The sequence below is a fragment of the Penicillium pulvis genome, assembly GCF_028828015.1.
Source record: "Penicillium pulvis strain IBT 33274 chromosome Unknown scaffold_8_segment0_segment0, whole genome shotgun sequence".
In the NCBI taxonomy this organism is placed as follows: Eukaryota; Fungi; Ascomycota; class Eurotiomycetes; order Eurotiales; family Aspergillaceae; genus Penicillium; species Penicillium pulvis.
In genome coordinates, this window is record NW_026643080.1 from 5,927,325 (window position 1) to 5,954,551 (window position 27,227).

The 27,227-nt window shown below is 49.7% G+C and overlaps 10 protein-coding genes across 10 annotated transcripts; 7 read left to right on the forward strand and 3 right to left on the reverse strand.

The window, feature by feature from the left end:
* Window positions 1-1,592: 1,592 nt before the first annotated feature.
* Window positions 1,593-2,856, forward strand: N7503_011649 (cytochrome c oxidase subunit VI). Its single transcript, XM_057071195.1, has 4 exons — window positions 1,593-1,903; window positions 2,055-2,100; window positions 2,233-2,350; window positions 2,454-2,856. Exons 1-4 carry the CDS (start codon window positions 1,716-1,718, stop codon window positions 2,570-2,572), a joined length of 471 nt encoding a protein of 156 aa, XP_056917806.1. The 5' UTR covers window positions 1,593-1,715; the 3' UTR covers window positions 2,573-2,856.
* A 517-nt stretch (window positions 2,857-3,373) lies between these two features.
* N7503_011650 (glycosyltransferase family 15 protein) lies at window positions 3,374-4,789 on the reverse strand (the record flags this gene model as incomplete). The annotated part of the gene is made up of 4 exons (XM_057071196.1): window positions 4,628-4,789; window positions 4,293-4,556; window positions 3,597-4,215; window positions 3,374-3,530 (listed from the first exon to the last, which is right to left on the reverse strand). The coding sequence occupies exons 1-4, from the start codon at window positions 4,767-4,769 to the stop codon at window positions 3,374-3,376; spliced, it is 1,182 nt and encodes a 393-aa protein (XP_056917807.1). The 5' UTR covers window positions 4,770-4,789.
* Window positions 4,790-4,962: 173 nt separating this feature from the next.
* Window positions 4,963-7,650, forward strand: N7503_011651 (uncharacterized protein; the record flags this gene model as incomplete). The annotated part of the gene is made up of 2 exons (XM_057071197.1): window positions 4,963-5,037; window positions 5,089-7,650. The coding sequence occupies 2 exons, from the start codon at window positions 4,963-4,965 to the stop codon at window positions 7,648-7,650; spliced, it is 2,637 nt and encodes an 878-aa protein (XP_056917808.1).
* Window positions 7,651-8,035: 385 nt separating this feature from the next.
* Window positions 8,036-12,118, reverse strand: N7503_011652 (phosphoribosylformylglycinamidine synthase; the record flags this gene model as incomplete). Its single annotated transcript, XM_057071198.1, has 1 exon — window positions 8,036-12,118. One exon carries the CDS (start codon window positions 12,116-12,118, stop codon window positions 8,036-8,038), a length of 4,083 nt encoding a protein of 1,360 aa, XP_056917809.1.
* A 504-nt stretch (window positions 12,119-12,622) lies between these two features.
* N7503_011653 (uncharacterized protein) lies at window positions 12,623-14,131 on the forward strand (the record flags this gene model as incomplete). The annotated part of the gene is made up of 2 exons (XM_057071199.1): window positions 12,623-12,896; window positions 13,482-14,131. The coding sequence occupies 2 exons, from the start codon at window positions 12,623-12,625 to the stop codon at window positions 14,129-14,131; spliced, it is 924 nt and encodes a 307-aa protein (XP_056917810.1).
* Window positions 14,132-16,030: 1,899 nt separating this feature from the next.
* On the forward strand, window positions 16,031-17,810 carry N7503_011654 (MFS transporter; the record flags this gene model as incomplete). The annotated part of the gene is made up of 3 exons (XM_057071200.1): window positions 16,031-16,511; window positions 16,567-17,502; window positions 17,554-17,810. The coding sequence occupies exons 1-3, from the start codon at window positions 16,082-16,084 to the stop codon at window positions 17,808-17,810; spliced, it is 1,623 nt and encodes a 540-aa protein (XP_056917811.1). The 5' UTR covers window positions 16,031-16,081.
* A 625-nt stretch (window positions 17,811-18,435) lies between these two features.
* On the forward strand, window positions 18,436-21,007 carry N7503_011655 (putative C6 transcription factor; the record flags this gene model as incomplete). The annotated part of the gene is made up of 4 exons (XM_057071201.1): window positions 18,436-19,283; window positions 19,336-19,595; window positions 19,652-19,877; window positions 19,933-21,007. The coding sequence occupies 4 exons, from the start codon at window positions 18,436-18,438 to the stop codon at window positions 21,005-21,007; spliced, it is 2,409 nt and encodes an 802-aa protein (XP_056917812.1).
* Window positions 21,008-21,329: 322 nt separating this feature from the next.
* N7503_011656 (fumarylacetoacetate hydrolase family protein) lies at window positions 21,330-22,665 on the reverse strand (the record flags this gene model as incomplete). The annotated part of the gene is made up of 3 exons (XM_057071202.1): window positions 21,330-21,874; window positions 21,934-22,272; window positions 22,320-22,665. The coding sequence occupies 3 exons, from the start codon at window positions 22,663-22,665 to the stop codon at window positions 21,330-21,332; spliced, it is 1,230 nt and encodes a 409-aa protein (XP_056917813.1).
* Window positions 22,666-23,276: 611 nt separating this feature from the next.
* xanA (isonitrile hydratase-like protein xanA) lies at window positions 23,277-23,975 on the forward strand (the record flags this gene model as incomplete). The annotated part of the gene is made up of 1 exon (XM_057071203.1): window positions 23,277-23,975. The coding sequence occupies one exon, from the start codon at window positions 23,277-23,279 to the stop codon at window positions 23,973-23,975; it is 699 nt and encodes a 232-aa protein (XP_056917814.1).
* Window positions 23,976-24,963: 988 nt separating this feature from the next.
* On the forward strand, window positions 24,964-27,101 carry xanB (isocyanide synthase xanB; the record flags this gene model as incomplete). Its single annotated transcript, XM_057071204.1, has 2 exons — window positions 24,964-25,525; window positions 25,579-27,101. 2 exons carry the CDS (start codon window positions 24,964-24,966, stop codon window positions 27,099-27,101), a joined length of 2,085 nt encoding a protein of 694 aa, XP_056917815.1.
* Window positions 27,102-27,227: the final 126 nt, after the last annotated feature.

A 27,227-nucleotide genomic window follows, 5' to 3' on the forward strand; every position in this document is an offset into this window, starting at 1 on the left:
GGGGCTATATTTCGGGGTCTCTGAATGACTGTATTATGAGAATAGGTAGCCAGGGGTGGATTTCTTATGTGAAGTAGACCTAGGTGGAGATGAGCTAGATTATGCTATGACATATGCTGATTTCTTTGGGCCTGTGATTTTCCATAGAAGCTTTGGAGCGAGCTACATTAATGTAGATATCTTTAATATGGCTGATCTTATCTCGATCTATGACTGCAATTCAGTCAGCTAGTAAGAAGTGAGGTAAGTAAGTGAGGGCAGGGAGGGACAGCAATATATAAGTAGGAAGTGAGAGCCAAGTAAGGTTTATTTTCCTACTTTAGCTCAACAGTTCAGTAACTTCAAAGATTCTTTCTTATCAATCATAAGGTATGAGATAGTTTATGTTCCAAGGGCAAAGTGAGACAAGCACACTAACTCCAAAATACCAATAGTCAATGACATATTCTGCTTCCTGAAAACTTTCCTTCCTTCCCCAACCCAATGTAACCTCCACGAATGCTCCTCGGAAAACCTTACAGTTTTCTTCTCTTCTGAAGTATTGTGCGTGGCTATCATGCTTGCTGCTTCAGCGTCTTAATTGGCCTTATGGGGCCACTTGACATGACCTGGACATCATGCTCTGCATTTTGTTATTGCTTATCATTTCTCTCTTTATGATGAATCGTGAGAATATGTATTACTTCTTCAAAGTTGGAAACGGCAAACCTCCGAAACCTTTCCCGCGATTCCTCACCGCGATCCTCCACTCTCCGGCCAGATAGAGGTAGGACTCATTCCCGAATAGGTAAATTTTGAACACACACAAAAAAGGCATATAGTGGATCTATATCTAATATTGGCATTGCCGATGTTAGGGCCGACACAAGCTGCCACGCGTGGTTCAAAATGAGCACACCATCATTGTTCCTCATATGAACGCGCGATCACTGAGGTATGCCGTTCTAAGGGAAAGGAGACCGAGGACAGAATGAAATAGTCCCTTAGGGACCTTCGTAGTTTTGGAAGGAAGCACTAGAATAAAGTATGATAAGGAGTATTGTCAGAAAGAACTGAAAGTAATATGGGCAGTCGTATGATCTATTGATACATGGATTCATTTTATCTGGGCATCGCTTTAATATTGATCTTTAAGCGCATCTGACTTTCTAGTTCTGTTTTTTGAGCTTTATGTCCCTGTCTATCTGGTCAATTGCTCGATCTCTCTTCCAATGCGAGGTCTCGCTGTGTTCCTGGGGGCAAAGGTAAGATGTGCCGAGAGTAAGACGGGAATCGCGCCGCCCGACTGTTTCCCCGAAGACTAGACAATATATATTAGCGTTTCTCCTATTGGACGATCATTTTTTACCAGGAACCTTGTCAATGAGGCACAAGCATAATTTCTGTCATCCACAATATGTAGTCATGAGTCGATTCCTATCAATTACAGTTCATAAACACGCCCATGAGCTCAAAGCCATGCAATTGTAGAGCGGATATGACACGCACAGGAAGCTGTCAAGTATGGCTCCACCAATCACCAGCAAGTGTTTGAGATCAAACGGCGCCGGGCCATGTCGGCGCGATGACTCAGCATGGCCTGAGGCAACGACACCACACCACCCGCAAAATCCAGCCGGGTACACGACAACTTCGTCCTCTCCCTTCCCCGTCTCCATCCACTCTCCCCTCATCACCTCCCTCCAATTGACTCCGGTCCAACCTACCGACCCGCCATGTCGTCTTTCTCTGTCTTCCGTCTCGCGACCCGCGCCGTCCGCCCTGCCAGCTTCGTCCGAGCTCCTCTGGTCCGCTCCCGGGTGCAGACCCCCATTACCATGGCCGCCCGCGCCCGCACTTTCGGCACCACCGCTAAGCTCTCCTCCGGCCACGAGGATGAGACATACGAGGAGTTCTCCGCACGGTACGATACATCTCGCCTGCCATTAGCATCGGTGGAACTCGGAATGGAGAGGGGACAGGGTCGGGAGTTGGCGCTCAGGCGCTTCCTGACCCTATATCAATGCTAGTCTCTGATGAGAACTGGATATGCTGACTGTGTGTCTCAATTGCAGATTTGAGAAGGAGTTCGAGGGTGTGCAGGATGTTTTCGAGCTTCAGGTAAGATTGAATCAACCCACCCTTCCCCGGAACGGATGCGATATCTGTGGCCGATCTTGCCCGATCGTCAATTTCTATCGTTATTCCTCCCATTGTCCCTGAGATAAACGCTAAATGGAAGTCCTCGTTCAGCGCAACCTGAACAACTGCTTCGCCTACGATCTCGTTCCCTCCGTTGAGGTCCTCACCGCGGCTCTCCACGCCGCTCGCCGTGTCAACGACTACCCCACTGCCGTCCGCGTTTTCGAGGGTATGCGACACCCCATCAGGGCGAAATGCAATATCGCTTGAATATTGCATGCCCGAATCCACCCCCGCTATAGTATCATACGATGACTAACCCACTTTCACAGGCATCAAGGCCAAGGTCGAGAACCAGGAACAGTACAAGCAATACCTCGAGGCCCTTGAGGGTCTGCGCCAGCAGCTTGGTGTTGCTCTCCGGGAAGAGCTCTTCCCCCAGGAGGAGTAAATTTAGCGTCTTGAATTCTGTCTTGTGTTCTTACACCAAATCCCCCCGCGCCTCATCAATTTTCTTTCTTTCTCACTCCGTACCGTACCCACACAAACTTCCCCCGTGTCACCGATGGCTATAATCATGCGCATCCGTTCGCGTTGGTTGGGACGCTGATCGGGTAGAAGATTGAAAGCTGTATACATACTTTTAGAGATCTCCTGTGTTGTTAGTGCCGTTGTCTGGAAAAGGGTCTTGTGTACCATGAATGGTGCTTAATTCATCTTTGTCGTGTTTCTTCAGTTCCTTTTTTTTTTTTTTACCAAATTATGACTATCGTAAATGTCGCAGGTTATTCTTCATACAAGGCTCAGCTCCAAGGCTCGGTTCGTCATGAAACAAAATCTAATCTCTGTGCTTGAGCATGCAGATATCTTGGGTACGAAACAGGCGATGAAACAGGGCCACAAAGCTCACATATAGAAGGAATTCACATCCAAGGAATTTGGCAATGTGCAATCAATATAAGTACAAAGAAGGCCAGACCGGCTTCAACTCTCAACAGACAACATCCACGATGAACGTGATTTATAAGACAACAGAGGAAAAACGAAACCCTGGTTTAAAAGGAAGGGGAAAAGGAAATCCAAATGGGAAAGGGCACAATATTTCATCAATAGGTATGTGTCCGCTCAAAACGCCGGGTACCCAAGCCACCGAGTGTCGGGAAAATATACTCATCAGGTATGCGAAAGATAATGCAAGGTTATCATCATCAAAATGACAGGGTCTCAGTAGATCACCGTCAGGGTCTATCACTTAGTGCGTTCCAACGTACTTGAAGTAGGTCGGACGGCAGTCTTCCTTGGACAACCAGTCGGCACCACCGAAGAACTGGCCGGCCTGGCATCCGGAGCACTTGGGTGAGTTGGGACAGTTGTAGTAAGGAATATGGTTGTATCCAATATCACGGAACCTAAATAATGATTAGTGTGATGCTTAAAACGGGGGTTATAGGGGGGTATAATTAGGGGTAGCATACCAGTGTACATTGTTGGAGTCGGCGAAAAGACCGATACCGAGAGAGTGGACGGGCGCATCACCCCAGCGCTCGTAGAAGAAGCCACCAGCGCGGTCAAGGTGCTGGAAGTAGGCCTCGTATTTTTCACCACGGAAGAAATCTAAGTCACCAATCTCAAAGTTGGACCAGAAGTGACAGGTGGAGTAACCATTGGCCATCTCGTTGTGCTCAGGGCGAGCCTGATCATCGGTAATCCAATCCCACATGTTGTTATCGCTCAGATACGTCGGGTTGGCAGCCAAGAACTTCTTAGTCTGGGGCCAGAGGGTCGCGATGGTCTGAGGGGCATCGTAGAGGTTGATGGTGAATCCATAGGTCTTGTTGCGATCCTCCATGTAGCGGAAGACGTCATAGTCAACATCGCAGAAGAATTGGACCTTGGGCTCAATGCGCCAGTAGTAGCGGTATTTCTCGAGGGCGGGGTGCTTGTAAAACAAGCCGCTGTTCCAGCGACACATTTGGTGATAGGAAATCTTCGACGCGTACTGGATGTTCTGCTCCTCCAGCATCTGGGCGGACTCGCGGAAAAGATCCATGTTGATCCAGTCAGGGACCTCCCAGTGCTCCTTGGGAACCAATTCTGTAGACCAAACAGTTAGATAGGCTCTGGAATTGAGAAAATAAATGTATAGACCGATTTGGGGGAGAGAGGCGAACCATATTGAACGACGGCCTTGGTGGCGGCCCGAGTCTTCTGCTTGAATTCCTCGGTGAAAGGGACATCATTGAAGAAGATGTAGGGATAGTTGAACTTGCTGTTCCAGGTGCGCTCGAGGTCGCGCATGGTCTTGAGCAAGTCGTTGAGTTCCTCATTGCGCACCAGCGTGATCAGGGCGGCATTGGTGCGCGCCGATTCTGCGCTATCGGGAGAATAATCGTGTTCGTCGGCTCGCCATAAGTGTCCGTCCGGTTCACCCGTGGCTATTTCATAAAGGTCAGTAATGCTGTGGCTGTTGGATAGATGCGAACGTGGGAGTGGCAAAGAAACGCACGATCTAGAAGGGGATCCCGAGTCATTCCATTTGTCAATTTGGAAGTGGGTTGATCAGCGGATTGGCGTAGATTGAAGATGAGAAATAGAGTCAGTAGGACGCACGCAGCGCCTAACATGCGAATCGGACGTGCGATCGCCATGATGGGTGGTGAGTGATAAGATGTGAAAGGGGGGAAGAAACCGTGTACTAGGGAACTCCGGAGCCACTTTACTCCTTCAGGTCTAGGTGCCGCCGCGTCATCCAGTTGGCTTTGCGAGCCATTTTTAACCACCTTTATCCACATTTAGCGCACTCCTCTTGATTTAGATCTTATTCTGATATTAGGGTCCATCATGGGTCTTGCAGCCCTGGGGTCTTTGACCGATGACTTGGTCACCGCCGTCGTCAAATTCCCCGCCGATCAGAAAGTAAGTATTCGATTGTTTTCTTGCGGGACTTGGCGCTCATTACGTGTTTAGGAGTCTACGCGCGTCTTGAATATCAGGCGCCGTGCTCAGGCATCTCTACGCCCAAGTGGCCATAGTCTCACTGATCAATTTGTGGTGGCCCGCCAGCTGGAAGGTCTACAGGAGAAATTCCAGGTCGTCAATCGAGATGAACTGGCCGAGGCTTTGCGGGGACGCCTCGTGGAATTAGAGAGTTATCGAAGCAACTGGACCCCAGAGATCCTGAGCTTACTCTTGCAACTATCCGATCGCCCGGCTGCATTGGCCAAACTGGATAATCTTTCCAAACCAATCCAGCCACTGGCCGAGGAATCACTGTCATTGTCTGACTTGAAGGGCCTGGGCGGTGCTTTCAGTGAGGAAGACATATGGGAGCAGGTGGACTTCACGGCAGACTCATCAGATGATGAATTAGCTTCGGTCTCCAGCGAAGAGTCGCGTCCTCGAGCCCCGCCTCGGACCCCCAGTCTCTCAGAACAGGACTACGTCATTCCAGACGAGGTCTTTGTTCCGGGAGAAGACCGTGAACTCATCGCCTCTATAGAAAAAGTCCAATTTTGGAAACCAGAGAATTATCATCAAGTTACTCAGCAGGACGAAAATCCATCTCGAGTCATTACTGAACTGCAGCTGGCTAGAGAAACCATCTTCATGCTGCAGGGCCTGCCAACCTCCATCTTCTGGCGCCTGGATGACGATATTGAAGTGGATCGCAGTTATAATCTTGCACATTCATCCAGCAAAGTCTTAGCCTCATTATTACACTCTTTTACCGAGATTGGTGCTAAACTTGATGCCGTACGACGGTTCACCCACATTCCACAGACGATCCCCTATATGCAGACCTTCAGCCGGGGCCTTGAAGAACGTCTACTCGAGTTTAACACTCTCCTTTCTCAAATACAATGTAAATATCTATCCCCTGGCTCGACAGTCAGTCTTCTCCAGCTATTAGACGACGTCCGCCTGCATTCTCATCATCTACTCGTTCTTGCCGATCTTATTGCCAGATTGAACCAAGATCATACACAACCAATACGGTGCCTCGACTTGCTCTTTGATTCGGTATGCATGCAAGAAGCCCTTGGTGATGACAATGCAACTAGAAGGCTCAGTGCGCTCTTCTTTTCGTGCTTCAAGACATACTGTCGTTCCATTCAGCTTTGGATGGAGACTGGACAAGTCGATCCCATGGACACTGCTTTCTTCGTGCGAGTTAATCGAGAGAATGGAGATTTGCGAACCTTATGGCATGACTGGCATTTGCTTGACGAAGGAGTCAATCGACAGAACATCCCTCAGTTCCTAGAGCCTGCCGTCAACAGGGTATTCACAACGGGAAAGAGCATGGTCTTCTTGCGGCATTTGAACGCACTTCCTGAACAACCAGAGTTCTCGGAAACCGCTGAAACAATCTTTGATCATGCCATATCCTCCGAAATATCCTTTATATCCCTTCCATTCGCTGCGTTAGTGGACTTGACATTTGACAAATTAGTTGATGCCAACAACTCCGTCAGTGCTGGTATATTACGGACCGAACTAGATGAGCAATGCGGTCTCTGGAGCTCTCTCGATGCATTGGAGCATGTGTACCTCGGAAAAGATCTGAGCATATTGGGAACAATCGACACCAAGGTCTTCGAATTGATGGACCGAGGTCGCGCATGGGATGACAAGTTCCTGCTCACCGAAGTGACTCGGTCAGCGTTCAGCGTTATGCCTGAAATTGATCCATCTAGGCTTGTTGTGCGATCTGAAGGGTCCTCACACCACGATCAGAATCGATCCGTCCACATCCTCGAATCTGTATCCATTGACTACGTCTTACCATGGCCCATAGCCAACATTATCACTCAAGTCGCAATCCAGTCATATCAGCGCATCGCCAGATTCCTTATGCAAATTCGACGTGCAAAATACGCCCTTGTAAGACAACGTGTACGAGATGCGCGTGTCTCCACTGATGATACCGCGCAGACCCTCGTCCATGGTCTCCACCATCACCTCCTCTGGTTCCTCGATATCCTCTACTCACACCTTACCTATTTCGTGATATCAACTGCAAACCAATCATTCCGCTCCACCCTTTCCCACACAGACGATGTGGATACCATGATCGCCGCTCATCAGGCTTATATGTCCTCTCTTGAAAACGAGTGTCTTCTTTCAGAGAACCTATCTCCTATCCATGAGGTCATAGTCAACATTCTGGACATGTGCATTCATTTTGCAGATTTACAGGCTGTACACGCATATGAGACAACTGCTTCGGAAGATGGGGTGTCTGATTCCCGTTTCATCCCGAGTAAATCGCGGCGCAGTACAGGGATCGATAATTCCTTTGATAGTGATTCAGACGAGGATGAGGATGATGGTCTTGACCATGAACAAACTATGACAATCTCGTTCAGAGAGTCGCCGTATGATCTCCAGATGCGGAACCTGAGGCTCCACTTTGACCACTTGGTCGGGTTTGTTACGGATGGACTGAAGGGGATTGCTCGTGCAGATGGTCTGCCAAGCTGGAATATTCTGGCGGAAAGGCTGGAGTGGAGGAAGCGTTTGGCTTAAACAGAGACGAAAGTTTCGATGTTGATGACTTTATGATCTATGACGAATATGCATTTCATGAATTCAATAAAAATAGGGAACTATCCCCTACTACTTACACTAGACTCTCCTTTTATTTACTTTGTAAGAAGAAATACAAGTAGGAAAAAGAATGGTGAAGTAAACTGGAGTATATTTTGCTAAATTTTGGTATATCTTTACTATCTTTACGGTGGAAGACCGGCATGTTCAATGCCTCTTATCGCGGGCGTCCTGTTTGTCTGTTTCGTTAATGCTTTTAACCCTTCCACTCCAATATAACCATGAACCGAAAAACAAATATCAACATAGAAACATAGCACAATGGCATAAATTTGAAAACAACATCAAGGCTATCATAAGCCTCTTAACCGACCCAGCGTCTGGCACTGAAGAAGATACGTCCCCAAGGACCAACGTCTCCCCAGTTCTCAGCAGCCTGCGGCAAATAACTGGCAATACCGTTCATGACAGTACGCTCAGGGTGAGGCATGATGGCCAGGACACGGCCGTCGGGGCTACGCACACCGGCAATACCCTCGGGACTACCGTTGGGGTTGAAGGGGTAGCGGGTAGTAGGCTTGAGGGTGGCGTTGTCGACGAAGCGAACAGGGGCAAGACCCTCGCGGACAAAGTCCGTTGCAGAGGTACCGGGGGTACCGGCGAACGAGGCACGGCCCTCACCGTGGGCAACGGCAATGGGGAGCGAAGATCCGTCCATACCGTGGAAGAAGACACTGGGGCGCGACGGGTCAGGGTCTGAGATGCGGACCATGCAGACACGGCCCTCGTACTGCTCGCTGGTGTTACGCTCAAAGCTGGGCCAGTTGCGGGTACCGGGGATCAGCTCCTTCACGCGAGACAGGAACTGACAACCGTTGCAGACACCGAGAGCGAAGGTGTCGGGGCGCTCGAAGAAGGCCTGGAACTCCTTGCGGGTGTTCTCGTGCAGGAGAACGGACTTGGCCCAACCTTGACCGGCACCCAGGACGTCACCGTAGGAGAAACCACCGCAGGCAGCGAGACCGGCGAAGCTGGCCAGGGAGACACGGCCGGAGATGATGTCGGTCATGTGGACATCCACAGCAGAGAAGCCGGCAGTCTGGAAGGCGAAGGCCATCTCGGCCTGACTGTTAACACCCTGCTCACGCAGAATGGCGACGCGAGGCTTGTTGGTGAAGGGCGAATACTGAGAAAGGCTGGTCATGAAGGGCAGTCCGCGGTCCTTGGGGTCGAAGGAGGGGTTCCAGGACAGACCAGGATTGGTGTTGTCGAGGATGTTCTCGAACTCCTGCTCAGCACACTCGGCGTTGTCACGGATCTTCTGCATGTGGTAGGAGGTCTTGGCCCAGGTCTGCTGCAGGTTGGCACGAGTGTTGCGGTAGATCAGGGAAGCCTTGTGGTAGATGACAAGGTCCTGCTTCTTCTTTTCAGAGACGCGACCAATCTTGTGAATCAGACCGGCAGGGGGGCCGCAAGTGGCGAAGCAGGAACGGAACTGAATCTCGTGCTCCTTGCGAACTTGGAAGACGGCACCGAGTTCCTCGTTAAAGAGTGCCTCGACAACATCCGGGGTGTGGAAGGAGGCGGCGACGTTGTCGGTCATAATCTCAACACCACAGCGACCGGCGAACATCATCTCAGCAAGAGTGGTCAAAAGACCACCATCGGATCGGTCGTGGTAGGCCAGAACGATGCCAGACTCCTGGAGCTGCTGGGTAGCATCGAAATAGTCACGGAAGATCTCGACATTGCGGATGTCAGGGCACTCAGCACCAACTTCGCCGAAGACCTGAGCAAGAGCCGAGCCACCAAGGGCCTTACGACCAAAGGCAAGGTCAACAAACATGAGAACAGTCTCTCCGACCTCCTCATAGCTGCGGAGGGCGGGAGTCCAGGTCTTGCGGAAATCGGCGACAGGAGCGAAGGCAGAGATGACACACGACATAGGCGCGGTAACCTCCTTGGCCTCATTCGAGGCCTCGTCCTTCCACTTCATCTTCATGGACATTGAGTCCTTTCCAACAGGGATACTGATTCCAAGCTTGGGGCAGAGATCCAAGCCGATAGCCTCAACGGCCTCGTAGATAGCAGCGCCCTCACCGGGGTGGCTACTGGCAGACATCCAGTTGGCGGAAAGCTTGACTTGGCTGAGGCGGTCCACCAGATCAGCGGCGGCAAGGTTCATTAGAGACTCGGCAACGGCCATGCGAGCGGAAGCAGCCGGAGAGATCAGAGCCAGAGTAGGCTTCTCACCCATGGACATAGCCTCACCAGTCTTAACACCCTGGAGCAGAGAGGTGGCAGTAACCGAAACGTCGGCAACAGGAGTCTGCCACGGGCCGACCATCTGGTCACGGGCAGTAAGACCACCGACGGTACGGTCACCAATAGTGATCAGGAAAGACTTGGAGCCAACGGCAGGCAAGGACAAAACTCTGTTGACGGCCTCGCTGACCAGCTCCACCTTAGTAGAGAGCGAAGGCAGGTACTTGACGAGGCTGGAGTCCACAGCGGGCAAGGTCAGCTTGCGCGAGTCGACAGTTCTGGTCATGCGAGGAGGCTTGCCAAAGAGCACAGACAAGGGCAGATCGATGGGAGAGGGGTACTCCTTAGAATCGCGATCCAGCAGGATCAGTCTCTTCTCCTCCTCGGAATCACCACCGCCACGGCCAACCACAGAGAAACCGCAGCGTTCACGCTGAGCAATAGCAGTGAACTTGTTCATACTTTCCTCGCCAACGGCAAGAACGTAGCGCTCCTGAGCTTCACAGCACCAGATTTGCATGGGGCTCATGCTCTTGTCGGTGCTATCGACCTCACGCAGCTCGAATTTGGCTCCCAGGCCAGAATCGTGGATCAGCTCGGGAAGGGCGTTGGACAAGCCACCGGCACCAACATCGTGGATGAACTTAATGGGGTTGTGGTCGCCCATTGCAACACAGGCGTTGATGACCTCCTGAGCTCGGCGCTGGACCTCAGCGTTTCCTCTCTGAACACTGGCGAAGTCAAGGTCTGCAGACCCCTCACCAGAAGTAATACTAGAGGCAGCACCACCTCCAAGACCAATCAGCATGGCTGGGCCACCCAGGACAACAAGGAAAGAACCAGGCTTGACAATATCAGGGTTCTTCAAGGCGTGCTGAGGACGAACGGTACCGACACCACCAGCAATCATGATGGGCTTGTGGTATCCACGAATCTCCTTCTGGCCATTGCCAACATCAATTTCAGTGAGGAGTGTGCGGAAGTAACCACCAGTGCAAGGACGACCAAACTCATTGTTGTAAGCAGCGCTACCAATAGGAGCCTCCAGCATAATATCCAAGCTGCTTGCGATGTGGTTTGGCCTGCCGACGTCCATCTCCCAGGGCTGCTTGAAGCCGGGAATCAAGAGGTCAGAGACACAGAAGCCGGAAAGACCGGCCTTGGGGCGAGAGCCACGACCGGTAGCACCTTCGTCACGAATCTCACCACCGGCACCGGTAGCGGCACCCGGGTAGGGGGAAACAGCAGTGGGGTGGTTGTGGGTTTCGACCTTGGCCAAGAAGTGAACGACTTCCTTGGTGTGCATCCACTCTCCGGTGGTCGGGTCAGGAGCCCAGAAAGCGGCTTCGGAACCCTCCAGCACAGCAGAGTTGTCACTGTAAGCGCTGACGGTGTGTTCGGGGTGTTTCTTGTGGGTGTTGCGGATCATGGCGAAGAGGCTGTTGGGCATCTGCTTGCCATCGATGACCCACGAGGCGTTGAATTGCTTGTGGCGACAGTGCTCTGAGTTAACCTGGGCAAACATGAACAGCTCGACATCAGTAGGGTCACGGGCAATAGCACCATTCGGGCCATAAGCCTCAGCCAAGTACTCAATCTCAGAGTCATCCAGAGCAAGACCCAATTCCTTGTTGGCCTCCTGGAGAATCTGCTTGGGAGACTTGTCACCACCCTGCAAGGAGATAGTCTTTAAAGGCTGAGTAGCGTGCTCAGAGAACATCAGTTGCAGGTCAGGCTCCTCGTCGCTGATGATCTGAGTCATGCGATCATGCAGAAGATCCTTGTAACCGTCCTTGTATTCTTGAGCTGCCTCACGAAGGCATGAGATCTTCAGACCACGCTCGATACGCACGACAGACTGGCGCAGACCACAAACGTGGGCGATACCAGTAGCCTGAGAGCTCCATGGCGAGATGGTTCCGGTTCGGGGGAAAATGTAGAAGGTCTCGAATTGACCATCGGCGGAGTTGAAGGTGGGGGGAATATCGGTGATGTCGCCGTATTTCAGCAGTTGCTCAAGAACGGCACGCTGTGCATCATTGAGGGGCTGCGAGGTATGCACGTAGTGAACCCACTGGGCTCGGACATCCTTGACACCCAAGCTCGCAGCAATGGCATGACCGCGAGAGCGGGAGTACGCCACCGAGCCCGGGATGGCAATGTAGGAATCGGTGGAAGTCATGGCGAAGATTACCCCGATGATTCAAAGTTGAATCAGAAAATGCCCTCCCTCGGGATAAAGGAGGATTGGCCTCTCAAGTTTTAGCTTGAGCAAAGAAAAAAACCCCGCGATGACTCTAAACTTTTTTGCAAAAAGTGAGTGGCCCCGCCCTAATCCGATTACGGCGCTTATCGGCGTGTCACGTGCTGATTAGTATACGGCCTCGAAGTGAATTAGCAATGATCGGGGTTGGAAAATCTAAAAAATTCAGTCATAGAGCAGTATAGTATTCTGTATAGAACATTATTCGCAGAAGTTGGCCCGTTTGACATTTTTTTTTTTTTTTTTTCTTTTTTCTTTCTTTCTGGGGAGAGGTTAAGTACCTACCGACAGTCCCGCCAGCGGGCCAGCGGCCACCTAGTCCTTGTCAACGCTCATACCCTGGGTGGCGAGGAATGACCGGCGAGATCATCTATATCACAAAAACTGCTCCTTGCAACTTTCATCAAAATATCGATTTTCACCATGTCGAACGAAGTTTTACTACTGATTGGGCGGCAATTGCCCACACAAAATGATCTCGCCGCGCTGGTACAAGTGAACCGTCGCTTCCATCTTGTGGTAACACACCGCTTATATCGATACAATCTTTATCACGAGAACGGATATGGTGTCCTTCGAGCAGCCAGGCTAGGCTCAATCCATGCGGTAGCCCAATTTATTAAAGAGGGGTATCTTGTGGCAGACCGACCTGTTCATGAGGAGGCCCACTCACAGGAACCTGAATCATTCGCCCCGTGTTCGTGTCCCATTGACAATATTTTTTGCTACTGAATATGGGTATCCAGATCTTGTCAATTATCTTCTACGTATGGGCGCAAGACCAGACTTTGAGAACAAAGTAGGCGAAACACCAATGCACTTGGCAGCAAAAAGCGGGTTCCTCTCGGTTATCAAAGTCCTACTTGATAGAAGGGAATCGATGCACCAAGTCCCCATGGATAAAGACACAAGATTCACCTTGGCACCTATCAAAGAGGCTGCATTAAAAGGACATATGCAGGTGGTCGAAACTTGTTATTGTGCTCTCCATGCCCCCGTGACTGTGCTTCTTCATCTCTGCCATTTGCCGCTGTTTCTGGCAATATAGCCTTGGTATCGATGCTCCTTGATTATAGGGCAGATATTAACTAAAAGTACTTTGAACGACATATCCCTCGGGCTGCCCTGAATCGACGTGGTGGAGAAGGACATGAATCAGCAGCACTTTCCGTAGCAGCTAGATAAGGTCACTTAGCTCTGGTGTCATTCTTACTTGCCAATGGCGCCGACGTCAATATAAAAACAGGAATTCCTTTTCTCTGGACGAATCTCTTATGCCTAGCAATTGAGAAAGGCCATGAAGAAGTTGCCAGGAGGCTTCTGGCTCACGGTGCCGATATTGGCGATGGACATATACGTGAAGCCATCTTGCAGTGCAACAAGAACGCGCTAGAAATGCTCCTCGCCAAACACGCAGCCGACAAATCGACATTCGATATCTTGGAGCTCGCAGCAGAGGTCGGTGATACGGAAAAATTCCAGATGCTATTGGATAAAGGCTTTCAATATCCAGAACGGGCTTTTGTAAAAGCAATCGAATTCAACCAAGAAGCAATCATCACACTTCTCCTAACACGAGGAACAGATCCTGATTTACCAGGCATCTGTGAATGTGGGGTCGGCGAAGCAATTATTCGCCGGCATATTGGCATCATAGAAAATTTATTGCGCCATGGAGCCCGCATCTATTCTAAGACTCTGAGGTCTGCGCAACTTTTAGCTCCAAAGCAAATAGCAGCATTGGCAGAGCAGTTCCCTGTGCATTCACTCGAGAAAAAGGACATGTATCCCTCTGTGCTTAAGAAATATGAAGCATGGAATCGGGGATGGCGATCAGACAATGATTTGGATCTACGCGGAGAAAGCTTTGGTGAAGCAGCTGAGTTAACAGGCCGGAGATTATTACACCCTTCTACGTTAGATAAATCCTAATACATCAATGTTCATACAAGGACCAGTCTACTTTGACATTAAATTATTGCTAAATATTTCTTTTTGTTACCATGGGAAAATCTAGCAGAGCTTGTGCTAAGTATTTTAGGAAGATATTGATTTCCAGAGTTTGCCATAAGTTTGGTGTTCATCGTAGTTTTCGATGGTCTGAAGATTGCGAGAAGTAGCGTCAGATAACGCTGAAAACGGTTTCTCTGGCTCCGGCATCTCATGCCCCAGCTATCACATAGCTCGCCCACACAACCGCTACCCATCCCTGGCTTAACCTTGGTCACCCTCTTGCCCTTGCAAACGTCGATACCCAGGCACCTGCTGGACTCCCCTTTCATGCATTAAAGAAAACAAGTGACCGCTGGACCGCGTTCTATCAATGCGCCCACTACCTGCTTGGAGCCACGTCTTTCACTTGAAACACCCTGAATACATTACACAGCAATCCAGAAAGGCTAAGCTATCCTCCAGGCTTGCCATTACTTCATTACTTTTACTCGAGCTTAAAACAAAAAGTGCAAACGTGGGGAGTGCGGATGGGACCAGAAAGTATATGCAAGTGGAAAATCTCCTCATTATCCACCCTCATACCTCTTTCATCTGAGTGGGTTCCCGCAATGATGGATACGCGGTGAGTGGGTTTATATCCGCAATGTTAGTTATACTTTGTTTTCCGAGTGGAGACGAATAATTAGAGAATCAACATTGATAACCTTAAAACACTAATTTTGCCCAGATGAGAGGAAGTTGCACACTTAACATTGTGTATCAACCTTCTGCATTGACTAACTATTCGATGCTTTGGGACTTTACTAGCAGTATGCTGGACATGATATCATAATATTTGTCCTGCAGGCGAGTCATCATGGCATCACGTATTGTGGCCCAAATTGCCGCAAGATTCAAATCCCTGATTCACCAATAATAATTCCATCCAATAGTTCCAAGATTCATCCGAGAAAAGATCGATCTAGAACCCAAATTCCTCCTGGCGCGTGAGCTGACGGGTAGGATGAATGCCAAGAGTTGCCCAACCGGGATCGGAGAGTTCTTCCGTAAAGGGTAAGACACTCCGCTAAGCTCCTAACATGTTCAGATGACGATGTTTCATCTCTTTTGCAATCAAGTTCGTCTTTTGCCTTCACGTTGAACAAGAAACTCTTTGTTCGTTTTGAGGGCTATGTAGAATGGCTCCAAACTATTGATTGACTTGTTATGCGGACTCCATACAGCTCGTTAGAGTGCTTGGTGATGGATCTATTCTATGAATTCAGGAGGATGTCCATGCATGGATCTCTGTGTGGTCTCTATTGAAATCAAAACTCGGTGTTCTTCTCTTGAAACCTTCCCATATTTCCCTAGTGGGCGCAGGTAGACCCGCAGTGCATGGTGCCAAGCTGGAACTCGGAATGCTGACCGGGCCATGCATAGATCGAAAGCGGACCCAACAAGCCATAGAGATAAGGGAAGAATGACTGGATCCCTCTAAGGCTGAGGGAGCATCGGTTATTCAACAGCATATGGGCTAGTTCACGCTTCGAATTCGATCGTTGATCTTGAGCTGCACCCTTTCTATTTCCATTCTTGTGTACCATTAGCATGATTCCTTTGATTTGCTCATGCATACGTGAGAAATCAACATGATCATCGTGGATTCTTCGCGACATCTTGCCAAAAAGGGCTAGCGCCATGTTTCCACATCAGGAAACCCAATCAAAAGTGGGTCTGCCGTCCCGATATCAAATCTACTCTGTAGTATAACGCCCCACGGAAGCTACAGTAGGTTTTTGGGTCTTGGAAGCATATCCCGTGGAATGGGGTATAAAGACCGTGCTATGTGCCCCTCCCTGGAGTCCTGTTCCTGATTCAAGTAATCCAATACTCACACACACCCCAAGACTTCAGCTTTCCTGACTGGCTCGACACACTACAATCAATATGGATACTCCTCGGTCAGAGCAGACCCACACAGACCACACCAGTCGGACAGCCTCTGTGGGGTCCACTGGTGAGCAAATGGACTACCTCGACCTTCCAGTTCGAGAACTCAACGATGACGCCGACCTTCGCGAATACACGACCGAGACACGCACCGGCGAAATCATCAAACCTGTCAAGTCCAATGCCACAGGAAAAATGGAAGACTGGAAGTTGGTGACGTTCACTATCGATGATCCTGAGAACCCCAAGAACTGGTCGAAAGCGTACAAATGGTACTGTACTATGGTCGTCGCTTTCACCTGTTTTGTCGTCGCATTCGCCAGCAGTGTCATCACCGCCGATTTGACAGGACCCATGGAGTCCTTTGGAGTCTCTCGAGAGGTCAGCTTTCTGGTTGTTACGGTCTTTGTTATTGGATTTGGAGTTGGTGAGATATTCTGATTCGCCTTAAATATCGATCTAAGTTACTGACGCTGTTCCAGGTCCCATGGTCTTTGCTCCAATGTCTGAAATGGTAGGACGGCGTCCAGTCTACGCCATCACCTTACTTATTGCTGTGGTATTTGTTATCCCATGTGCCGTTTCCAAAAATATTGGAACCTTGATCGTCTGTCGTTTGATCGACGGCATTGCTTTCAGTGCACCCATGACTTTGGTCGGAGGTACTCTGGCCGATATGTGGAAAAACGAGGAGCGAGGTGTTCCGATGGCGGCCTTTAGTGCCGCGCCTTTCATCGGCCCTGCTATCGGTCCTCTTGCCGGTGGTTTCCTTGCTGACAACTGTGGTTGGAGGTGGCTTTATTGGCTTCAGCTCATCTTGTCCTTTGTCGCCTGGGTTCTTATTACCTTCACCGTTCCCGAGACATACGCTCCAATCCTACTGAAGAGAAGAGCTGCGAAGCTGCGCAAGGCTGAGAATGATGAAAAGTATACCACCGAGGCTGAGCTTGATCCCCGCCCTCTTGGGCAGAAGCTGCGTATCTTCCTCTTCCGCCCCTTCCAGCTGCTCTTCTTGGAGCCGATTGTCTTCTTCATTGCCATCTACATGTCAGTCCTTTATGGTCTTCTCTACATGTTCTTCGTTGCATATCCCATCGTATATCAAGCTGGAAAGGGCTGGAGTGCCTCGATGACGGGTTTGATGTTTATTCCAATGGCACTTGGTGTTCTTATGAGTGCCGCATGTGCACCATTTGTCAACAAGCACTACCTCAAGATCTCGGAAGAATGGAATGGCAAGCCCCCAGCTGAGAAGCGTCTGATCCCAATGATGTGGTCCTGCTGGCTTATCCCCATTGGTCTGTTCATCTTCGCCTGGACTTCATACCCTACCGTCCATTGGATTGGGCCATGTATTGCAGGATGGCCTGTCGGTTTCGGATTCATTTTCCTGTACAACTCGGCAAACAACTACCTTGGTATGTTCTATTCTGACTTAACTGAGATCTCCAAATACTGATTTTGCATAGTTGATACCTATCAGCACCAAGCCGCATCGGCTCTGGCAGCCAAGACCTTCCTTCGATCAATGTGGGGTGCCTCCACCGTTTTGTTCACTGAGCAGATGTATAACCGCTTGGGATACCAGTGGGCAAGCTCTCTCCTGGCATTCATTGCTCTTGCCTGCTGCGCTATCCCATACATTTTTTACTTCAAGGGAGAGTCCATTCGCAAATTCTCCAAGTATGCTTTCAGTGACGACGAGGAGAAGGCTATCAAGGCTTAAATCTTCACTGAGCCACTTGAAAGATAATTTCATTCACATGAGGAGGTGTACAAATTTTTGTTTTTTTTATGTTTTGATTTTGATGATTCCCTTGACAAAACGGCATTACATACTGTTTCTATATTTTCTGCGATGCAGATTTGAGCATGGGACATGGTTTCACGATAGTACAACGCCTGGGCATAATCATTTATAGAAGTCCAGCTACCAATACACAGCTAATATGAATTACAAATTAATGAATGAATACCTCCTTCCATGAGCCTTCAAATCTAATATTCTAATTGTCTACGCTGTGACTTGCAAATAATGTAGAGCGACCTTCCGCATCGAGATGCCCCACATCACGTGCACCGGCAGATAAGCACCGCCGATGATGCTCTCTCAACCGTTTCGGTTTCGACATTGCATCCACCGTTTGACTCCAGCCAGAATGACGGGCTAATTATACAAGATATCCGATCGGAAAAAACAAGCAAAAACAAAAGGCCGCTTGTTGATATCTTTGTTTCTCGAGTTGTGTCCGACTTTTCAAGTGGATCGTCCGCATTGACGCGCATTCGTAGCGGACGCCCGATAGACTCCAGAAAACCGATCGACCCCAAAGGAACATTTCGAAAACGCCATGACATCTCCATACCCGCCATTTAATTCAATCTCACCATCCGATATGGCTAGTGCGCCCAACAGATCCGTTTCGGACTTGCCACAGTCTCAGGTGGACGCCATCATTCGAACGAAGCGCAAAGCGCGCGAACCGAAAGCTTGCTACCCATGCCATGCGCGCAAGGTAAAATGTGATCGGAACCTGCCATGTGATGGGTGCGTCAAGCGTGACCATGCAGATCTCTGCTCCTACGAACGCCCCTCCAAGAAACGGTCCCAAGCCTTCCTTGAGAGTCCCGTGGCTGGCGCCTCGGCATCTTCCACAGTGGATCAGCCTGCGTTCTATGGCTATGACGATCACTCATCGAATATAAAGGACGAGCATGTTCCCAATCAGCGGAATGGGACGACCAATGCAAGTGGGCGCGTGTCGATTGCCCGAGACGAATGGGAGAATGTGCGCAACCGACTGCGAGAGATGGAGTCGACCATATCCACTTTGCGCATGGGGCTCGAGCGGGCTGAAGAAGAACCCGCTGTGACTGTAGAATCCGGGAGCATGCAGAGTGGAGATGCGGGTTCCCGTTCTAAGGGCGCATCGCCAGAGCGTGAGGGCATTCATGCTGCAAACACGCTTGGCCAAGGCACCGTCCACTTGGGCTCGCGTTCAGTTCTAGCTTATATTCTCAATAACAAGACTGGATCAGATCAACTCCAGACCCTGTTAGAGGGAGGCATATTGCCGAAGTTGGGACTTGATAACGAGTCTGCAACTTATCCATTTGTTGATCTGTGGTCTTCCGACATGTCAACCTTTGACATTAGCGCCGTTTGTAGTGCGCTCCCCACAGACCAACAGTGCAGAGAGTGAGTTCAGCTCCTTGAATAACTGTACTATAGAAGCTAACCCTGTGAACAGGTTTTTCTACTGTTACAAGGAAATTGCAGGGGCGATTTATCCTGTCATTGAAGATATACGTGACTTCGAAAATAATCTGGAGCTTCTTTTGCAAAACAGAATCGCTTCCGGTGGGGTGTATCGAGAGGATGCCGACGAGGCGCAAAATCCCTTTGGAGTGAGCATTGCTTACTTGGGCCTCCTGTTCTCTGTTCTGGCATCTGGCACCCAATCATCCGACCTTGGAAGCAAAGAACGAGAACTGACCTCGCAGGTCTACGGTATGTCATACTGCCTCTGTCAGGGCCGGAATTTCCCAGACTGACTTATATCCTAGTCTGCTGTTCCTACCAGTGCCTCCGTATGACCAACTTCCTATCCCAACCAACAATCGAAGCCATCCAGACACTCCTCGTAATTGGTAATGTCTTGTCTTACAACATGAATCCCGGAATCTCGTATGTATTGCTGGGCATGACACTTCGAATGGGATTGGCGCTAGGTCTGCACGTTGAGTCGAGCAGGTTTTCACCAGCTGAGCGGTATCGCAGGCGACATGTTTGGTAAGTACTTAGGCTCCAGGTATAGTTCGAAGCTTTTTTGTACTAACGTCTGCAGGTGGTCAATGGCATGGCAGGATAGCCATTTTTCTCTTTCGTACGATCGCCCTTCTACTACAGCAGTCAGCCAGCCAGACATCGCATACCTGGAGGGCTCTAAAGCCGGCGATCTCTCGTACTTTGAAACTCTTTGTCGCGTCATTTCCCTGGCGTTGGAAGTGGTTCGCATTCGAATGCTTAGCCCTCATGCACAAATCAGCTTTGAGAGCATCCAAGGTTACAAGGAAAGAATCCAGACTATCATGGATGAAGCAAAATTTTATTTACGCGACGCCAAATGGTGTTCCACTCCAAGTGAACATCTGGAGCGGGTTGTGCTGAAACTGCACTCTTCATACTTTGCGTCGGAGCTTTGCCGACCCTCGTTAAAACTAACAGCCAATTCCGCCGACGCTAGTACTGCCAGCATGCGCGCTGACTGCGTGTCTAATCTGATGATCACCGTGGAGTCCTATATCGAACTGCACAATATTAGCTCACACGCTGGCCGATCATGGATTGCGTTGCAACGGGCGATTAGTTCTGCATTTTTGCTCGCTGTTGTTGAAGAGGCCAAATCTGATCCCAAGGTCTGGAATCTTCTGCGACAGCTAGAGGGTATCATTGCGCAGCGAGCTACTAGTGAGAGGGCTTTTGACGGCGCCGATTCCAGCATGACCTCACCGCCGCAGCCGAACACATACGATCCAATCACTGGTGCAACTAATCCGCCGAATTATGTTCCACCTGCCTTGGATCCTACATCCCCTGCTGGTGTCCCTGAAACCCAGACACAATGGGCCAAGTCCTTGGCCAAAACTCACCGCGCTTTGCAAAAGCTCCTCACGGCCTTTGGCAATCAGACTACACGCCCTACGAATGGACGGAGTCCTGCATTTATATCCCAGCATAACGCGAACCCGACTGCTGCTGCCAATCTGGGTGTCTTCGTTGCTCCTGGTTCGGCTAGTATGACCCCCAGTGTCGGGTCTCTCCCACCGCCAACGCCGGAAAGTTCAGGGAGTGGTGAATGGACCATACCCAATATTCTTGACCGTGCCCAGGAGTATATTCACCCGCCACTATGGGGGTAGACAGAGATGATTGATGGAATTGGATATCTATCATCCTTCATGACTTTTGCTTCGGCGCATTGGCAGAGCATTTTTCTGGCGTTGGTGGTGTTTTAATCCCATAAGCGAAATATGTTCTTTTAACAGTTCCTACTCATTTGAAGGGGGAATTCTTCCATTTTACATTTCGTTGAACCTATTTCATGGCTTTTGGACTGCCTACAGCTCTCTTCTAAGTCATTAATGATAAAATCATCCCTAACGAGGATATGAGAAGTTTATCTATACGGCAAAGCCCTTCAGTATCTAATTAGATTAATTTGAAACACTTTTCATCAATTTTCTACAGCGCCCTTGCTGGTCGCAGCTGGCCAACACATTCTCCGAATCCAACCCCGGAAGTTGATCCGCCGGCCACCGCTGTCATACGAACAACATCCCAGTCCTGCAAGAAATGTCTCTCGGCACCATCGCTCAATGTCACTGGCTCCTTGCCAGCCTTGGTGATCTCCAGCAAGCAGCCTAAGCTCCCTTCCTCTGGGCCGCTGACTGTGCCAGTACCCAGGATATCTCCAGTCTGAAGATCGGCCCCAATACTTGCGAGATGGGCACACATTTGTCGTCCACTCCAGTGCAAGTCCTGTACTTTCGATTCGCTAATAGTGGTCACTTGATCTCCGACAAGAAGTTCCACCCTCATATCAATCGCATACCCGGATTCGGCAATGTCTTCCAGGTGGCTTGCCAGTGCAACTTCCGGCTTGGGTCCTGCTGTTTTGAATGGTGACAGGGCATCCAAGGTAACCACCCAAGGCGAGATGCTTGTTCCAAATGCCTTGCCATTCAGTGGGCCGAGGGGAACCATTTCGCAGCCTTGGATATCCCGAGCTAGAAAGCACCTATTTGTCAACAATTGGGTGGCAATGTATCACCGCGGAATCGCTTACCACTCCAGTCGTTCAAAATGACAAATCCAAAGATATTCTCATCCGCGTCTTTCGCGTTCAATCCTTGCAAACGTGGGACCCCTTGTCCGACAATGACACCAATCTCCAACTCCCAATCCATCGCCCTTGATGGACCGTAGACGATGGGTTTCTTTTCAGACGCTGCCATCTTATCAAAGAAATGGCCATTGGGTCTGACGATCGGGGTCCCGGAGACGACGATCGTACTAGCACGACCATTATACCCGATTGGGAAATTGAAAAAGCCCGGTGGAGGACTTTCATCATTAAGAATTGCTCGACCCGCATTGCGGACATGATGAAGGCTGCATGAAAAATCTACTGCCGATCAGACCTAGATTTATCAAAGGTAGAACATGACGTACCTGTGAAGCCACCGACAGAAACAGGCAGATGAAGCGTAACGGCGCTGATGTCCTCGGTACTTTTGTCCGACAATGATGTTGTCAATGCCTCTTGAAGCACTTTTCGCACCTCGCGGTGGATTGTCTTGGGCAGAGCTGCATAGTCATTGAGAGTTGCCTTGTCAAATACTCCCTCCGGCAGACTGGGGACTCCAGCGAATAGGCCAGATCGTTGTAACACGCCTAGGAAAATCACTTTATTCTCCAGTCGAGTGACGCATTGCGGCTCGGGATGGTTATTGGACGATGCTACTCCGAAAGGGATGTTGGCGATGGAGAAGTGGCTGCTGTATTCGGAGGACGTCATAGTGAAGGAAATGCAAGTAAACATCAACCTCAAGAGGAAATTTGTTTCTAAGGGTCCATTCGCAATTTAAATGGCTTTCGAGCTTATAGTTGCATCCCCCACTCTCCCGAGTATGAAGGTGCGGGGGAGTCCACATCCCGAACTTGGCGCAAAAGCCCTAAGTGTGAATAACAGCATTATGAGTGCGATACCAACGAGATTTTGGAAGTTTTTGCTTCCATTATTTGACTATCGATGACTATGTCGTCTTGGTCAATCATAGGTCGAGACAATGGGGACCCCTGCAACATCAGGCCCAATTTACACACCGCTGGATCCATCGACCAAGATTTGACCCTGCCAACTTCATCAAGATGCTCAAATCAGCGCATACGGATACACCGATGTGATACGACATTCGTTATTCACTGGAGTCAGCGGGGTCTAATATCCACCGTGAAGCCAATATCACTAGGCAATTTTATACCCCGCTGGCGGAGATAAGCCCAAACTTGGCCACTTCCAATGCGTATATCTGCCAAAATTCCTTCAACTCAAATCGCAAGCCCACCGCCACCAATCTTGATCTTGCATCTATCCCACCGAAGCAATCTATAGCTTAAGCCATTTCAATGTCTTCCACGCCCGAGAAATACTACGCCAAGCTGGGAGTCCTCCTCTTCGAAGGAGCCGATCTCCTCGATTTCGCAGGACCCATGGAGGTCCTGTCTCATGTCCTGCATAACCACAACCCGGATGATCCCGATCCAATGTTCAAAATCGAAACAATGGCTCGAAAACCAACCATTCGATCCACCCTGACTGTGAAAGTCGACCACCTCCTAGAAGATGCGGTCAAAGACCTAGCAGAATATGACATGCTGGTAGTCCCTGGCGGCCCACCTTCTGTCATTCAACCTCTTCTTGAAGGTTCCGCAGAGGTGGATGTAATCCGCAGATTTGCCACTCTGCCCCTGCCATCATCTCAGAGACCGCGGATTCTGCTCTCCGTCTGCACTGGCGCATTTCTGCTTGGCGGTGCGGGGATCCTTCCTGGTATGACTGTGACCACTCATCATCGTGGCGTTGACGTGCTTCGGGAAATATGTGCTCGGTTCAACGATAAGAGTGATCCTCCGACTACTGTTGTGCATAAGCGCTACATCGACGGGGGTTATTTGCCGGGAGACGCTGTGTCTCTTATCACGGCCGGCGGTGTGAGCTCGGGTCTTGATGCCACGTTCCATGTTGTGCGTGAGCTGGCAGGTTCCGACATGGCTGCTTTTGTGTCTAGATTGATGGAGTATGATTGGGCTGAGCTTAGGAAATGAGGTCATTGATGCAAACTGGATAGCGTATACTTTTGCCTTCAGGTCGAAAACCACCAATTGAGTATTGTTACAATCTTGGGGATAACTTTTTTGTAAAGTAACGCATCGCCAGAGTTTAGTCCAGACAGCTGGCAACAGGCATCTCAGATAGAAATGCGCTGTTCAGTACACCGCATTCTTTGTCCACCATCAAATCTAGATCTGTGTCATGCTGAGCACGCTACGTTGAGTAATCTCATCTAATGCCTCGTACCTGGTTTTGCATCTCCATGATTCTCCAAAGCTGAAGCTTCTAGAGGTCAAACCGACCGTAAAGTGTAAACTTCCAGGTGACTTGATGTTACACTCTACACAATACCTTAGGGGTATACTCAAAGTTCACCGTTCCTTACGTAGCTATGAGCTGACTCGACAAAAACTTCCTGGACATTTCTGACAATATGCTTAGAGTTCAGATCTTCACCGGTAGTACGCAAATGCAGATCTAGTCATGGCATGGCACATTGACAAGGTCGTTGACAGGGTTGGGACCACCATGCTTGAACCCTTTTACTCTCCGTGACTGGATCTTATAGAAGACCTGCTGACACAGATCATATCACCTCTACTTCCCCGTCCCTGCGTCTGGAACTCAGCCACCACGTACAGCTTTGTTTCAATTGTGTTCTTGTTACCCTGGCTCATCTCAGCGTAGAGACCCACTCCAAGTTGTACAGAACCAACATCTACTCACGTCAGGTCCCTAGGTTCAGCTTCATTTCCGAAATCTGAGTCCGCAACGAATGATACAGTCATCTGGCAATGAACGCTCGGGTGCCGACATCTCGCCGATCTAGGCCGTCGTCGGGTATATAGCACAATATTGTTCTGGCCTTTCAAACTCCCCGTTCAATCAATCGAACAAAATCGACCACCATTCTTTGGCTGTTCGTCGGCTGTTATTGCAATCTCTGAGACCAAAGAGCTGTTGGTGTGACCCAAAGCCGCCATGGTTGCTCTAGTACCTATTGCGGATACTTCCTCGGCCCTTTATCCGGAGAAATCGATCGTGAATGGCATTGTCGAGATCGATGTGGAGAAACGCCCCTTGATCGAAACGGACTTGGCGCCTTCCGAACTTGACAGCGTCGATCGCCCGATGCTTACCGCAAACGGAAATACCTCTACACAACACCCACCCAATATTGATCTTGAAATATCCGCGAGCAATATTGATATCCCCTCAAATGAGCGCAAAATGGCTGTTGAGATACTCAAAGTGATTGAAAGCTACGGTGTTGATTATGAGAAGAATGGAGCCTCGTGGAAGGGACTCGAGTCCTTCGTCCCCACTGTTATGGCCCAAGTGGAGAGACAAGAACCCATTCGGATGATCTTGCCTGCTTTTCCATTCAAATCGCCAAATGCGCGCGACAAGGTCTTGGGGGTTTTACCTGATTTTGGAGAGGAGCTGGCTTTGGCTCACTTGAATGGGCTTTGTGAGAATGTCGCGCAAGTATACAAACCTGGTGCCGAGATATACATCAGCTCCGATGGACTGGTCTACAATGGTGAGTTACGTCAACCACTTGGGCTGTTTGCTTGCATTCTAACCTCCTCTCAGATATTCTCGGGGTTCCTGATGAAGTTGTGTGGGACTACGGAGAAGCCTTGCGACAGATGGCCGTGGAAAAGGGCCTGACTCATGTCAAGTTCATCCGTCTTGCAGAGCTGCTTGAACACCCCTGGTTTAAAGCGAGCAGCCCCGAAGCTGCTAAATCATATTATCTGTCTCATGCATGCTGTCTCCGTCGCGAGCTGATGTTTGCTTTCGGAGACCCGACGTTCAATGCCGATGAAGCCATTAAGACAGACAACGACACTTGCTTGACATATCGGGGCTACATCAAGTTCCTAACCAAAGACCTTGCGCATCAGGAGTGTCCACCTGGGATGTCTAAGCGTGCTAGACAAAGCCAGATTGCACAGACAGCACGCCAAATGATCATCCGGGGGAAGATGTTCGCAGCTGCCATCCGAGCCAACCGCAAGGATTATGTTCGTCTCTCCATCCACGAGTCCGCCGGCGAGAAAAAACTCTCAGTCTCTTTGATCCCCCAGAGACGTGGAGCATTGGGCTTTACCCCGTGGCATGCGTCCGTTGCGGTCGCACTCGATGGATCATACCGAACTGTCCATGCGGAGGATGTCCGCGAAACACACGACCTTGTCTACAAAAACGGTCAACCGTATTTCTTCCGCGAACGCTCAGACCTCTTTGATTGGTCTTCCAATGGACTATCTGTCAAGTTTGAACATCAATACCCTTGCGGACTTATTATTCGTCCCACGGACATTGACGATGTGAACCCACCGCCCTCCATCAGCGCAATCCCCATGCAGAAAGTCCGCAAACTATCCAACGGAATGTCTCCCGTCATCCTGCGTGGGTTCACCGAGACACTAGTCGAAGATCTATACGTCAAGGCAGGCCACGATCTCGGCAAGATTCTCCCATGGAGCTTCGGAATTGTCCAGAAAGTCCGCGACGCAGGCCGTTCCGATAAGCTCGGAAACAATGTTACTTCCAACGAGGCCATGCCAATGCATTTCGACGGAATGTTCAAATTTGAAGAAGTCACCGATCCCGACACGGGCAAGGTCAAGAAGGTCCAGCGTCCACCCGGCTACCAGTTCTTTACCTGCCCAGCTACGGCACCGAAAGGAAGTGGCTACACGCTCTTCGCCGCATCTAGACTCCTATTCCGATATCTGCCCCTCCCCTGGACCGCCGAACGTCTCCAGAAGGTGACTTGGGCTATGGACAATGATGGGTTCTGGGATGCCAAGCTCAAGAATCTGCCGCTGACGGTGACACACCCTGTTTCGGGCTTGCCGTGTGTTCGCTGGCATCAGCCGTGGGATTCCACGAAGACAAAGTTCTCCACTTGTGATGTGACTATTGAGAATGATGACTCAAGTCTCGTCGAAGTTATTGATCGGATAATTTATGATTATCGAGTTTGTTTGAGGTTTGAGTGGGAGAAGGGGGATTTGCTGATCAGTGATAATACTGCTATGCTACATACTCGTACTGGGTATATCAGTGATTGTGATCGGGAGCTTTGGCGCATTCATTTTGATTGATTGGATATATGTGGACTGCGGTGAGAGGTTTTGTCTATTGTTAGGCTTGCTTGTATCTTTCCTTGTTTAAACCGTCATTCATTTGTTCATGATAGCCTGCCTGAGATCAAATTGTGACTATTTGTT

Excerpts from the sequence above, each read along its gene's own strand:
- N7503_011649 (XM_057071195.1), top strand. The coding sequence starts at position 1,716 with ATGTCGTCTTTCTCTGTCTTCCGTCTCGCGACCCGCGCCGTCCGCCCT. Across the intron at positions 1,904-2,054 it reads TACGAGGAGTTCTCCGCACG|ATTTGAGAAGGAGTTCGAGG; the intron begins GTACGATACATC and ends TCTCAATTGCAG. Across the intron at positions 2,351-2,453 it reads TGCCGTCCGCGTTTTCGAGG|GCATCAAGGCCAAGGTCGAG; the intron begins GTATGCGACACC and ends CCACTTTCACAG.